Genomic DNA, 12,714 nt, shown 5'->3' with positions numbered 1-12,714 from the left:
CACTGGTTGTATGTCAATGATATTTGGTTTGCAGTTAATTAGCATTGACACATCTCATTTTCATGGGTGTTAATGTGGCCACTTCCTATCAATCATGATCTATTGACTGAAACTTTTGCACACTTAACATGTATTAGTCTATGATGAGATCAGTTTAAGGAGAACCATTGTTGGTAGGTGTGCAGATGCATAATCATGGGCACATCTCACTTCCAGAGAGATTAATTGGCTCCTCCTACTTATTCGTCATTGTTTCTATGTTGATATTTTTTCAATGCCAGTAAATGTTTCCTTGGGAATATAATCTACCATATGCATGAAAGGTCAACAATTTCCATGATCACTCAGTGGAAAACTTGTAATTCTATAAGCAGAGGGGCATTATGTTTTATGGTCTGTGCGTCTGTTCATTCATTCGTCTGTTCATTCATTCGTCTGTTCGTTCGTCAGTTCCTCTGTCCGTCTGTCCGTTCGTCAGTTCCTCTGTCCGTCTGTCCCGCTTCAGGTTAGATTTTTTGGTCAAGGAAGTTTTTGATGAAGCTGAAGTCCAATTAACTTGAAACTTAGTACAAATGTTCCCTATGGTATGTTCTTTCTGATTTTAATTCCAAATTAGATTTTTTACCCAATTTCAAGGTCCATTGAACATGGAAAATGATAGTGCGAGTGGGGCATCAGTGTTCTTTGGACACATTCTTGTAATGTTTATTTTATAATGTAGACAGGGGCCCGTATCATTATCAGACTAAAAAAACACCAATAAAAGTATAATGTTTCCTTATTCATTAGTATAGAAAATAATTCCCCAACAACTGTGACACATCAGTGTTTATAAAGCATTGTTTGACGGGCATCATTCCCATAGTAACCAACTGTGTTCCTTTTCATACTGAATTAATCCTGTATTCATAACAAGCAAATTTCATTCAGGATCTTCATAAAGACGCTCTCATTGTCTCTTAACTTCACGTTCTGCCTACATACAACATACGTACAAGTGATTCTTTCACTAAATAATTCAGTTTCGTGATTATGTTAAACATCATTTATCCTATCAGATTTTGAATAACGAAACCACTGATACAATGAAATCTGCTTCATATTTTCATAGAAACGAAAAGTTCATAATTCGGACACTCAAATAAACTCATCATAGATGCCAGGATTAAAACTTTATATTTACGCCAGACGCGCGTTTGGCTCATCAGTAACGCTCAAATCAAAAAATGTTTAAAAGGCAAAAATAAAGTACGAAGTTGAAGAGCATTGAACACCAAAAGTTCCAAAACGGTTTGCCAAAAACAGCTTAAGTTATCTATTCAAGCCATCCCGTTTGTCGTGAAGTTTTGCTCTAATCCGACCTACATTGTCAAATTCTAGATTTAGGTCTAACTACATTCTAACAGGGTCTACGTATGAAATAAAAGATCTAGTGTATCGATGGTCATTTGAAGACGCATTTAACATTTGATCTGAAGTACATCAAGGTAACAACTAATGAACAGGCTGAACAAAGACCGCGAACAGGTCTTGACTGCAAGCCAATTGTCCGGACTATGTTATTTCTGCAGTGGATAAGACTGAAAATTACATTATAATTCTTTTTTGATCTGTTAAGAACATTTTTGATAAAAAATACTGTTGCTGTAGACCAAATTGCGTTCCCTAATGATTTGATCTTGAAAATAAGACAATATCATGTATTATTTCAGAATGGAACAGTACCATTGCTACCGGATGTTTCGGGATATCTAGGTAATTTTTTCTTGTTATACAACTGCAAAAAGTACTGTCAATGATCATATTGTCCATTGATAAAAATCTTGTGGATATTCGAGTTGTTCTATTTTGAAACTACTATTTAACCATCTTGAACATAATTTAGTTTAGAAAATTTATTCATTTTTAGCTATTGCGTCCGTTTGTCCTATAAAGAAAATCGCATGACTGCCTGTTCGAAACCATTTTTTAGGAATTACAATAAGGTAGCCTTTACCCAGTAGACCAGGTCAAATTTCACTACGTTTTCAAAGGATGAAAATATTTAATAAGAAAGCTTTCATTGTAATTGTTCATGTTACATTTAAGGTAGCAGAATAAAAAGATTTTTTTACTTCCACTCTCCAACCTTAAAAATGCATATCAATCAACAAAAGAGGTATAGATAGATAGATAAAAGATTGATCTTTTAAATGAATACAATATTATTGTTATGCAATCATTATGTAATCAATTAATATGCAATTAATGGCAAAATCTTGGGCAGTTCACTTGAATGAATTTAGCTCTTTTATCTTTATAGCTACACAAGAAATTTTAACGTTATATTAATTAACACAACAGGAGCTACAACAAAGTGTCTCAAATTGTCGCTATCGTTTTCCATTCTCTCATAAAAATCTGTAATTTGTGTAAACATCCTCACCACTTAAAAGTAGATAATATATGATAAGGTGATAAATTTGATCTATACATTCTATCCAAAATCTGAGACACCTTTTTGTAGATAATGACTCTAGGAACAAAATATCATAAAAGCAATCCTCTCGGGGGATCCACGAGGAAACTATAATTCCAATTGAAAGTGGAAATTTCTTGTAAAATTTTGTCGACACGATTATCATTTAAATTGATTACATAATTGTTGTATAATAGTAACATTGCATTAATTTGAAAGAGTAATCTGTTACCTATCCATAGATACATACCACTTTTATAAATTTTCAAGCATTATAAAGAAAGTTACAGCATTTTAAAACTGGGGAATTGGAGGTATAAAACCTTCGTATTGTGCTACCTTTAACAATCGGGAAAATTAAACTTAACATATTTTATTGTTTAGGATATAAAAAATTGCGAAATAAAGAGTTAAAATCCTTTCTAAAACCCATTTAGCAAACTTAAGTATAACAAAAAGTAAAATCACAAAAACAATGAACTCCGAGAAAAATTCAAAACGGAAAGTTACTAATCAAATGGCAAAATCAAATGATCAAACACATCAAACGAATAGACAACAAACGAATGGTCAATAACTGTCATATTCCTGACTTGGTACAGGCATTTTCAAATGTAGCAAATGGTGGATTGAACACGGTTTCAGTAAAACGCTAAACCTCTCACTTGTACGACAGTCACATCAATTTACTTAACAAAATGTTATAAGTAAGAGTACAAAAACAACAAGGACCCCACCAAAAACCGTCGTGTTGCTCATGTTGTTACAAAGCCGGTAAATTATTGCCTTATTCGGTAGGTCAGATCGTGAAAAGGGAAGAGTATCGTAGTTACAACATAAGGAACATATCCGATATCATCTGTAAAACAATGTAAAACGAATATTGAATAACAGTCAACTCTTTCGTGATGTCGACCATAATATTAGCGATTGTATCATGTACGGTCATTGTAGCTCTGATCCGATGATAATCTGAAAACAAAGCCAAATAACAATGTCATGTTTTGCTATTCGGTAAAAAAGAAATGCATCTTTCTTAAAAGGACAGATTTCCCCATACATATCTGGTTTGATAATTTATTTTAAAAAAGGAAGAACTTTTCATTTGAATAACGCTTTTAGTCACCAAAACAGTAAAGTCGTTTAAGAGCATTTATGAGATCGTTAGACTATGTCTGAACTGTAATCAAATTCAGCGTGAGCCTTTTTTTTTAATGTAGAATGTATATATGCAGGATCATATGATTATATACTCGTATGTCTTTTAAAGGGGCGGATTGTACCAACGCGTTATACATTTGTTAGAAGGATCATTAAAAAGAAATGTGAAACTAGTATTCTAAAAATAAAGTGCATATATCAAACCAAGGATTTGTATAGTAGGACTATACAAATCCTTGATAAAAATAATAACTGACAATAACGGGGGAAAATAATATCAATTTTGCTCTGTTCTCAAGCACATAATTTAGTTAAAGGAAGTATTGAAAATATCAGTTACATTAATTTTTTTAATCAATACAGTTATATTACAGTTCAATTACAATTATTCCAAACAGTAGTAATACAAGTTATACATGTCACGGTCTCTTTTTTTGTGAAAATCTAAGTTTGTTCCTTTATAATTGATAAATAGGCATATGTTAAAGATATGCATTTTGATTGGTTGAATTAGACTTCATTTCACTCTATCAAAAATTAGTTTCTTCCATGAAATATTGATTAGCTAATACATGTAATAGGAAACATTCCTTAAATAAAAAACTATAAATAAAATCTACAGACGTGCAAAGCTAGCACCTGTTGTCAATTATTTCAAGTGTTTATGATATTGAAATGAGTAAGACTCTGACGTAAACAGGGACATGTACTCAGTGTCGATCACTTAGATGTTATCAACTCTTTTGTAATAGGAATCGAATCGAAAAATAAAATACTGCTGAAATACTGCAGGTTTTTTGACGGATTCTAAATATAACTTATGTTGTTTAAATTTATACATACATACGGTTTGTGCTCTATTTATACCAATTTTATACGAGTTTTTAAATTACACAAATACAAGATCAATACTGTGTGCACGTAAGACCGGGTCTTTGATATTGATACCAGTCGATTTGTCTTTCTACAGTAACTCTTGATATGGTCGGAAGATCTTTATACACGAATTGATTCGTGTTATTGTATGCTGAATAACATTAAGAATGGCAGTCACAAGAGACATCGTTAATAAGGACAACCTTGACAATTACGTATCAGTTCTTCTTGGTTTGCGATATATTGTAAATGGCTTACAAGATTTTGTAACCGATAAACTTCGAAATAAGCAGATGGAAATTAAACAGAAATGCACACTGGGACGTTGTCAATTGAACTGTAGTAGAAAGTTTGGTAAAATTTTCTCCAGATGGTGCGATACTTGTAAACACTGGAAATTAGAGTTACACCCCCTGAATAGATTCACTACGCACTGGGATCACATTAAATGGAATAAAATTGACAGTATTGACTTTTCACAGTCGTTTGAAGAAATGGGTACAGTTTTTGTTAGAGACTTGTATCCATTTCGACGAGGTGTGTTGAAGGACTTTGGTGCTTTATTGTCTTTAATCAGAAATGCGACATTATTTAACATTAATAGCCAAACAATAGACGAAATGTTGCGAATTCGTAATTCGTATTGTGCACATAACTATTCTGCTGAGCTACACGAACAAGATAAGAATATTTGCCTCGACGTTTCGTACGATTTTTGAAGATACCAGAAATAAATTGCACGAAAAGTGGAAAGAATGCTTTGCATTGCATCGAGACTCTTCGGCTATGTCCAGGATTACCCAATAATATTCTCCAAACACAAGAAGGACGTCTTGCACTTATTGACATCCGTAATGAAATTCATAATGGTAGCATTGATCGAAATATCATATATTTAGAAGCTAAATTGGAGGAAAGACTACAACAAGTGACAGGTCTTCTAAATAAGAATAAAAAACATTTTTCTTGTCTTCGCCCGTCACCAAAAACATGGAAGCTGCTGTTCATGCCAGTGTATTTTTTCATATGTTTATCTTATTGGTATGTTTCCAATCCACCAGTAAAAGAGAGTCCTAAAGGTACGTAGGAGGAGTTGATAATGTAGAAAATGTGGAAGTCAATATGAGAATAGTGTATGCGTCATTCATATTTTATTGAAACTGGTTTAAATTAGAGTTGTCAAATCATACAGTTTTACCTAACCGGTTACTCGAATAATCGTTCGACCGATTAAACGGTTAACCGTTAGTTAAAGTTGGTGTTTGACGGGCTTATCTGTTGCACCCTTCAAATGTAGGTTTTTATGATATGTTGAATTTTGTCCTTTGGCATTATAAGGCTTGGCTGTGAGGGTTCCTGGCGAAGTCTGTATTTAATAATATAATACTGCGTAACTACTATGGCGTTTGTTATAACTTCAGATTGAAAAAATAAACTTCTTGATCTCGTCAAATAGAAAATTTCTGAAAACTCGAAGCATCAAGTATACACTGATAACATATTCGTTTATTAGCATTTCGCAATTTTGAAGGTTGTATTTCGTATTTATAAAGTATGACAAAGCCTTGCACGATGTGGAGGTTGCACATACAGATGTGGGTGTACGCAATATTAGATTAAAAATAAAATAGTGAAGGAAATCGTGAAATTAGTCGACAAAAGCTTATGTTTGTAATGTTCATGGAACCCGACTTAAAACAATTTTTTCTATTCAATTCAATACAAGATAACTGATTTCACATTACTATAAAAAATACTTTTACGAATTATGTTTACTTAAGAACTGTCCCAAGCTGTCGTTTTATTGTATCCTTGAATTTCAACTTTATTATTAATATCATACAGGCCATAATTCTGTTCTGAAAAAAGTACTAGATAGATTGCAAAAGCAATAATACTAGGTAAAAGAAATTTCTGTAAAGAGTCTATATTATAGGCTTTAACGTCATGAATTACGATTGTCTGTGTAAATCTCCTTTCGACATAGCTTATACATGTAATTCATATGGTCTCAATTGCAGTAATCTCATTTATTATTTTTCCTTATAGCATATTTAAACAACTACCTAACTTTAATTTGCTTATTAGCATCAGAGGGCCCACTAAGTTTTAGTTCATGAAAATAATTCAAGGGACTTATCAAATTTCTTAAGTAATCTAAATACAGTAGATGTTCGCGCACATGTCTTTATTCTTATCTGACTACTACTGATACAACTGTTACGACACTCGTTAGTGATAAAGTTCGTATATCAAAAACATTTCCGAGATAATATGTAAAGCACCATCTTTTATTTGATGTTTCTCTAAATAATTTTGAAACTTTAGGTTACATGATTACAAATGCTTTTTACCGGATTTATTATCTCATAAGCAACACGGCGGATGCCACATGTGGAGCAGGATCTGCTTACCCTACCGGAGCACCTCAGAGCACCCCCTAGTTTTTGGTGGGGTTCGTGTTGTTTATTCTTTAGTTTTCTATGTTGTGTCATGTGTACTATTGTTTGTCTGTTTGTCCTTTTCATTTTTAGCCATGGAGTTTTTAGTTTATTTTCGATTTATGAGTTAGAGTATCCCTCTGGTATCTTTCGTCCCTCTTTTGTACAATGGAAAGAAGGTATGAACATTTAATTTTAACCATATCCTATACTTCTACCATTCATTTGTCAAATGGAATAGTTCTTCTGAAAAGAATCAAAACGCTTATGTTTGCTTTCTGAGAAATAGCGCTGTGAATTAAACGATTGAGGTAGTATATAATTTAGTTTTTCTGTTAAATAGCGTCATTCAAGGTGAATATATTGAATAATGTTCAGTCTTAATATGTTTGTTATCACCGAATTTACATGTCATATGATTTTATCATCTATTTCGTGCCCATTATAAGACAACGACAGCACTTTTGGCGTATGAAAATGATAACAAGTAAACAGTCTACATAAACAGTAGCGATTTTAATAGAAAAAAAAATCAAAATAGAATCACTAAATTATGCATTATTCATTAATCATTTCATTTTGGTTGTATGATTGAAATAACAAGTTCAATTTGGAACCCTTACTTAAAAATAGCAAAAGGGTTTCATCATCTTTGATTCGGACTGGGACGTAAAAAGTAAAACATAAAAATACCGGTCTCAGATGTCAAAAAGCAAACGCTCATATACATCAATCGAATGGATAACCACTGTCATCTTCCTGACTTGGGACAGACATTTTTTATGTAAAACTATGAAATTATGAAATGTTAAAAATGAAAATAAAAAGTATCCAGTTTATTTGATTTATTTCTAGGCAACGTATGTTTTAAATTCATTAAATCATTTTTAAATACTCCCGTGTAAAAATCCGCTTTCAAACGAAATGAAATATATTTAAATTCTCCTTAGCGCTGTTCATCCGAATTTACAGTACTTCTATTCTAAAATCAATAGGGTATACACAAGACAAACACAGAAATAGGATTAGTTGCTTGCAGTAACATTTTTTTTATCTTGCGATATAATATTTCATTTGCCTTTATTGTACAAATTTCTTCGATTCAAACAACATATAAATACCTGTAATATACATAGCATTAACTGTTTATATACAAATGTCACCAACTTTGATTCAACGTATCTGCGAGCACCTTCGATTCTTATACATTTAAATGCCAAACTCTATATAGAACCATAAGAACCCACCAGTCCTCGTGCCTTAAGGATGTACTTAGGTGAGGTTTTGGAATTTGTGTCAAATGTTCGGACTCCTTGGTGTTTTTCCTTACAATACATATAAATATTTTGCCCCATAACACCCATTTATTTTTTCATATAAGACTTAATAGCTCATGAAAGATCATGTAACAAAATTTTAGAAGATTCTTGATTTTCTTTCTTTTGTTTTGAGACCCAAATGAACCAATCCAAATACAAGGTAAAAGTCCGAGTCAGCCCTTTCCCGCCATATTTTAAATCTCAAATATCTCAAAAAGGAGGTTCATGACCTATCATTATTTTTAGCTTATCTTGATTCTTAATTGATGCTCTACCAGCTTATAGTATCAATTTTAATTTCTTAATTTCTTAATTTTTACCTAACCTCACCTAAGTACATCTTTAAACACATACCATCAAACTTTATTAATAGTACGTACTGCTGCAGAACCAGTATCATAACTTGTTATTCTATTTCCCATCTATATATAATTACTAAAAATAGCAAACGAAAACAAAAACCTTATTTCAAACGAAATGAAATATAAATGTGCTTTCTTTTTGCATGGAAATTTAATGTCATATTCAACCGTTTCTTAATTTCAGGGTGTTTAAGCATGCAATTCAAAAATGATTGGAATATTGATAGTTTAGTTGATTTTAACTTTTACGTTGAAAATCTACACAACCAGAGTACAGTCAGCAGGAAGTGGTTATTTGGTAAAATTTATGAAGAACTTGCGACATCTGAAAAAGGTATTATTCTTACAGCTGAAATGGGTTATGGAAAATCATCGATAGTTTCAAATATGGTTTGTGCCGATAAGTCCTCAGATTGGTATGGTATTCGAAAGGATGTTTTAGCATATCATTTCTGCAGATATGACTCAATTCGGTCCACAAATGCAGGACATTTTATTCGTAATATTGCTAGTGCAATTGTTGACAGATATCCCGAGTTGGGAAATTCAATTCTGTCCGATGATACTGCAAGTGATATATTGTTTGGATTAAGATGTTCAGAGGACCCAATACCGTGTTTGGAAAAAGCAATCCTCAATCCATTGCAAAATAAATGGAAAAACTACCAGTTCTTAATTGTAATTGATGCCTTAGATGAATGCGATAGTGCTGACAAAAACAATATTTTACAATTGCTTTTTAAACAAATAGACAATTTTCCTCAAAATGTCAAGTTTATACTTACTTCAAGAAATATTGAACAGGTTTTGAGCAAATTCAAAGGTTTAAATGGTATTGAATTAAGCAGTTTTAGAAACGAAAATGAAAATGACGTTACCGAATACATTAGAAAAAATATTCGTCTTACACATCAACAAATGAATCTCCTCACAAAGATTTCTAGAGGAAATTTCCTCCATGTTAAACTTTATTTGCAATCTTGTAACAAATCTGGAAACTACGACTTCAAAAATATTCCATCTTCTTTGGAAAACATTTATCAGATGAATTTGGAAAGAGCGTTTGATATTGAACCTAGATTATTTGAGGAATTAATGCCAATATTTGAGGTTTTGTGTACAATGACTAAGCCTATGACAGAGGAACAAATTTTTGAAGTTGCAAACATTTCACCAGCAAACAGAAGAAAGACAGAACGCGTGATTGGAAATGAACTTGGACATTTTCTCATTTTTAGTGATGGAAACTTATCCTTTTTACACAAATCTATTGCTGATTTTCTTACGTGTAAGTCGAGAAAACACTTACGATTTTATGTAAATAAGGAAAATGGACACACATTATTTGGTGCATATTTTTTTAAATCACCTAATATTTCTGAATCTGATACAGTTGACATTGTTTATCATGTAGCAATGTCCGGAAATGACGAATGGAAGAATGTGTTAATAGACAACTATGCCAAACACATGTTAAGTGGCACAAAACTAACATTTTATTTGCAACAAGTTGTAAGGGATTTCAATTCATATACAACTACAAATCTCTTGTTGAAAATGACCAATATGAAGCATATAAATGATAAAGACGAAAGAAATATGTCAGCCGCTTTTATAGCTGCATCCCATGGGAATGAGCATGCACTGCGGTGCTTGTTAGATAATGGAGCTGATCCATATTCCAAGGTATATTTTTCTTATAAGATGAACCCCATGTTTGTGATAGATATAGTACATAAATGCAAATATATTCATTTCTGTGGGTATACCATACTCCATATTGCAAGTCAAAATGGACATATTCGAATTGTGCAAATGTTGACTGAACATTATTTCGAATTAATGTTGATAAGAAATGATATGGATCTTACTGCATTTGAATTAGCGGCCGAAAACGGGCACACTGACATTGCAGAATATATGCTTCTTAAAGAAAAATCGTTGGCAAGTTTACTTTCATTGCATCATGCAGCTGAAAATGGACATTCAAATATAATAAAACTGTTGCTTCAGTATGGTGTGAAGGATATATGTTTAGTTTGTAATGGTACTTTTAACTGGATTCCAAACTCACATAATAGAAGGCAGCAAGATCATACAATCGTAGTGGTTTATGCAAATCTAACCATAGAAGAAAATTACAGTTTTTATGACGACTGGTATTTGATAACATGTGATACTGCATTAAATGCCGCAGTAAGGAATGGTCATACCAAAGTAGTAGAATTATTATTAGCTGAAAACACAAACACATTGAATTGTACTGCTTATGATGGAAAAACACCTATAATGACTGCAGTGCAATATAATCAAACGAATATATTTAGACATTTGCTCAAATTTAAATTTGATTTAACGACAAAATGTAGAAATAAGGTGTACTCAAATGAGCACGATATGTACCGTGTGGGTAGTTCAGAACAAAAGCGTTTATCACGAGAAAGCTGCGCGGATGGCATCTCAATAATGCATTTATTAGTAGTGCATTGGAATTTTGAAATGCTTTTTCTACTTAAATCGAATGTTCTGGTAAACTGGGAAGAAAAAGACGATGACGAATCAACGCCGTTACATTATGCATTTTGTCACAGCAATTATATGTTCATATTTATTGCGATCGAACTAAATTTGAATTTTACAGCCCGATCTAAAAATGGTTCCACACCATTTCATTCTGCTGCATTATGTAAATCATTAACTCTGAAAGAATTTATGATGTTCGATACAAAATATAAACTCACTATTCCTGACGTGAAAGACAACAATGGCCTAAGCATTCTTCAATATGGTTCACTCTTAACATACAATTATGACCTTGACTACAATAAATGTGGTATGAATATTCGAGGAGATTTTTCCACTATTTTTCATGTAGCTTTAGAGTCAAAGCATAATCTTTTGAATATCGATATATACGGGAGGAACTTTCTACACTATTCAGCGAAAAACGGGAACTATTTTTCATTAAATATGATATTAAATAGTAAGTTATCACAGGAGAAAATACAAAATCTTCTTTATCAGAAAGATATTTTTGGACAAACGCCAGTGGATGAGCTTTTTACTTCTATGCCTAATCGAGAGAGGTTTGAACCATTTAAACTACCGATAAACTGTAAAATTTCCTCAATTTTCTATACCACTTGCGAAACAAAATTACATAAAATTATGACACCTCATGAAACATTCTTTCATATATTGACCGTATATCTAAAGAAAGAAAAGTTACTTAATCATTGGAATATAATAAATTATCTTATAGTATCAATGCACAAGAGACGACTGTATCCCTTACTTATTTTGAAAGTGTATGCAGAAGACGAATTTCAGAACGCACTTTTGATGATTCCGGAAATACATATCTCAATTGCCGAATTCGATGGCCCATATATTGCTGAAATCGTACTTAATTGTAAAAATGCAATGCAGTGTAATGAGAAAGTAAGTCCAGTGCATAAAATTATACAAAATGACCGAGGAAAATTCTGGTGGTATTCTGATAAAAACTTTCTTAGCTCCTTCGATAATTTTTCAGCTAGAAACCTTGATATTTGTGTTGATAATGAAGGTTACAATGTACTGCAAAGGGCTGCAATGGGTGGAAATATGGTAGCTGTTCAGTACCTTATAGAAAAAGGTATGAATGTTACGGTCTTGTCAAGAAATGGTGACAATTTGTTGTATTTAGCCATTGTTAGAACTCCTGTTTCAGAATACAGTTTCGTCCCTTTATACTACCATAACAGTACACGTGTCTATATTCGGCAATATATTTTGGCAAATGATAATGTAACGCAAGATTATTTGAGACAAGATCAAGAGAACGGCACCGTGGATTTTGAAGACACATTAGGCTACATTTTGAATGTTCTATCTAAACTATTGAAGACACATTAGGCTACATTTTGAATGTTCTATCTAAACTATTAAACACACAATTGGCAATGCTAAGGAACTATGTGTGTCCATCACGCAAAGAAAAGTTAGGATTAATTCATCTTGCAGCGTCGAAAGGTTTTCTTCAATTTCTGAAGACATGTAAACAACTATTTGGAATCAGTATTTTGACCTGTCGAGATTCTAATAACATAACCCCA

At 32.4% G+C, this 12,714-nt stretch overlaps 1 protein-coding gene across 1 annotated transcript; it reads left to right on the top strand.

Moving 5' to 3' along the window:
- The first annotated feature begins 4,493 nt into the window (after window positions 1-4,493).
- LOC139526595 (protein TANC2-like) lies at window positions 4,494-12,514 on the top strand. Its single transcript, XM_071321755.1, has 2 exons — window positions 4,494-5,574; window positions 8,802-12,514. The coding sequence occupies exons 1-2, from the start codon at window positions 5,502-5,504 to the stop codon at window positions 12,512-12,514; spliced, it is 3,786 nt and encodes a 1,261-aa protein (XP_071177856.1). The 5' UTR covers window positions 4,494-5,501.
- Window positions 12,515-12,714: the final 200 nt, after the last annotated feature.

Source organism: Mytilus edulis, chromosome 6 (genome assembly GCF_963676685.1).
Source record: "Mytilus edulis chromosome 6, xbMytEdul2.2, whole genome shotgun sequence".
In the NCBI taxonomy this organism is placed as follows: Eukaryota; Metazoa; Mollusca; class Bivalvia; order Mytilida; family Mytilidae; genus Mytilus; species Mytilus edulis.
The sequence above is the reverse complement of the archived record's forward strand: the minus strand, read 5'-3'. Positions and strand labels throughout refer to the sequence as shown.

Coding starts and splice junctions, on each gene's coding strand:
- LOC139526595 (XM_071321755.1), top strand. CDS start 5,502: ATGCCAGTGTATTTTTTCATATGTTTATCTTATTGGTATGTTTCCAAT. Junction 5,575..8,801: donor AGTAAAAGAGAGTCCTAAAG/GTACGTAGGAGG, acceptor TCTTAATTTCAG/GGTGTTTAAGCATGCAATTC.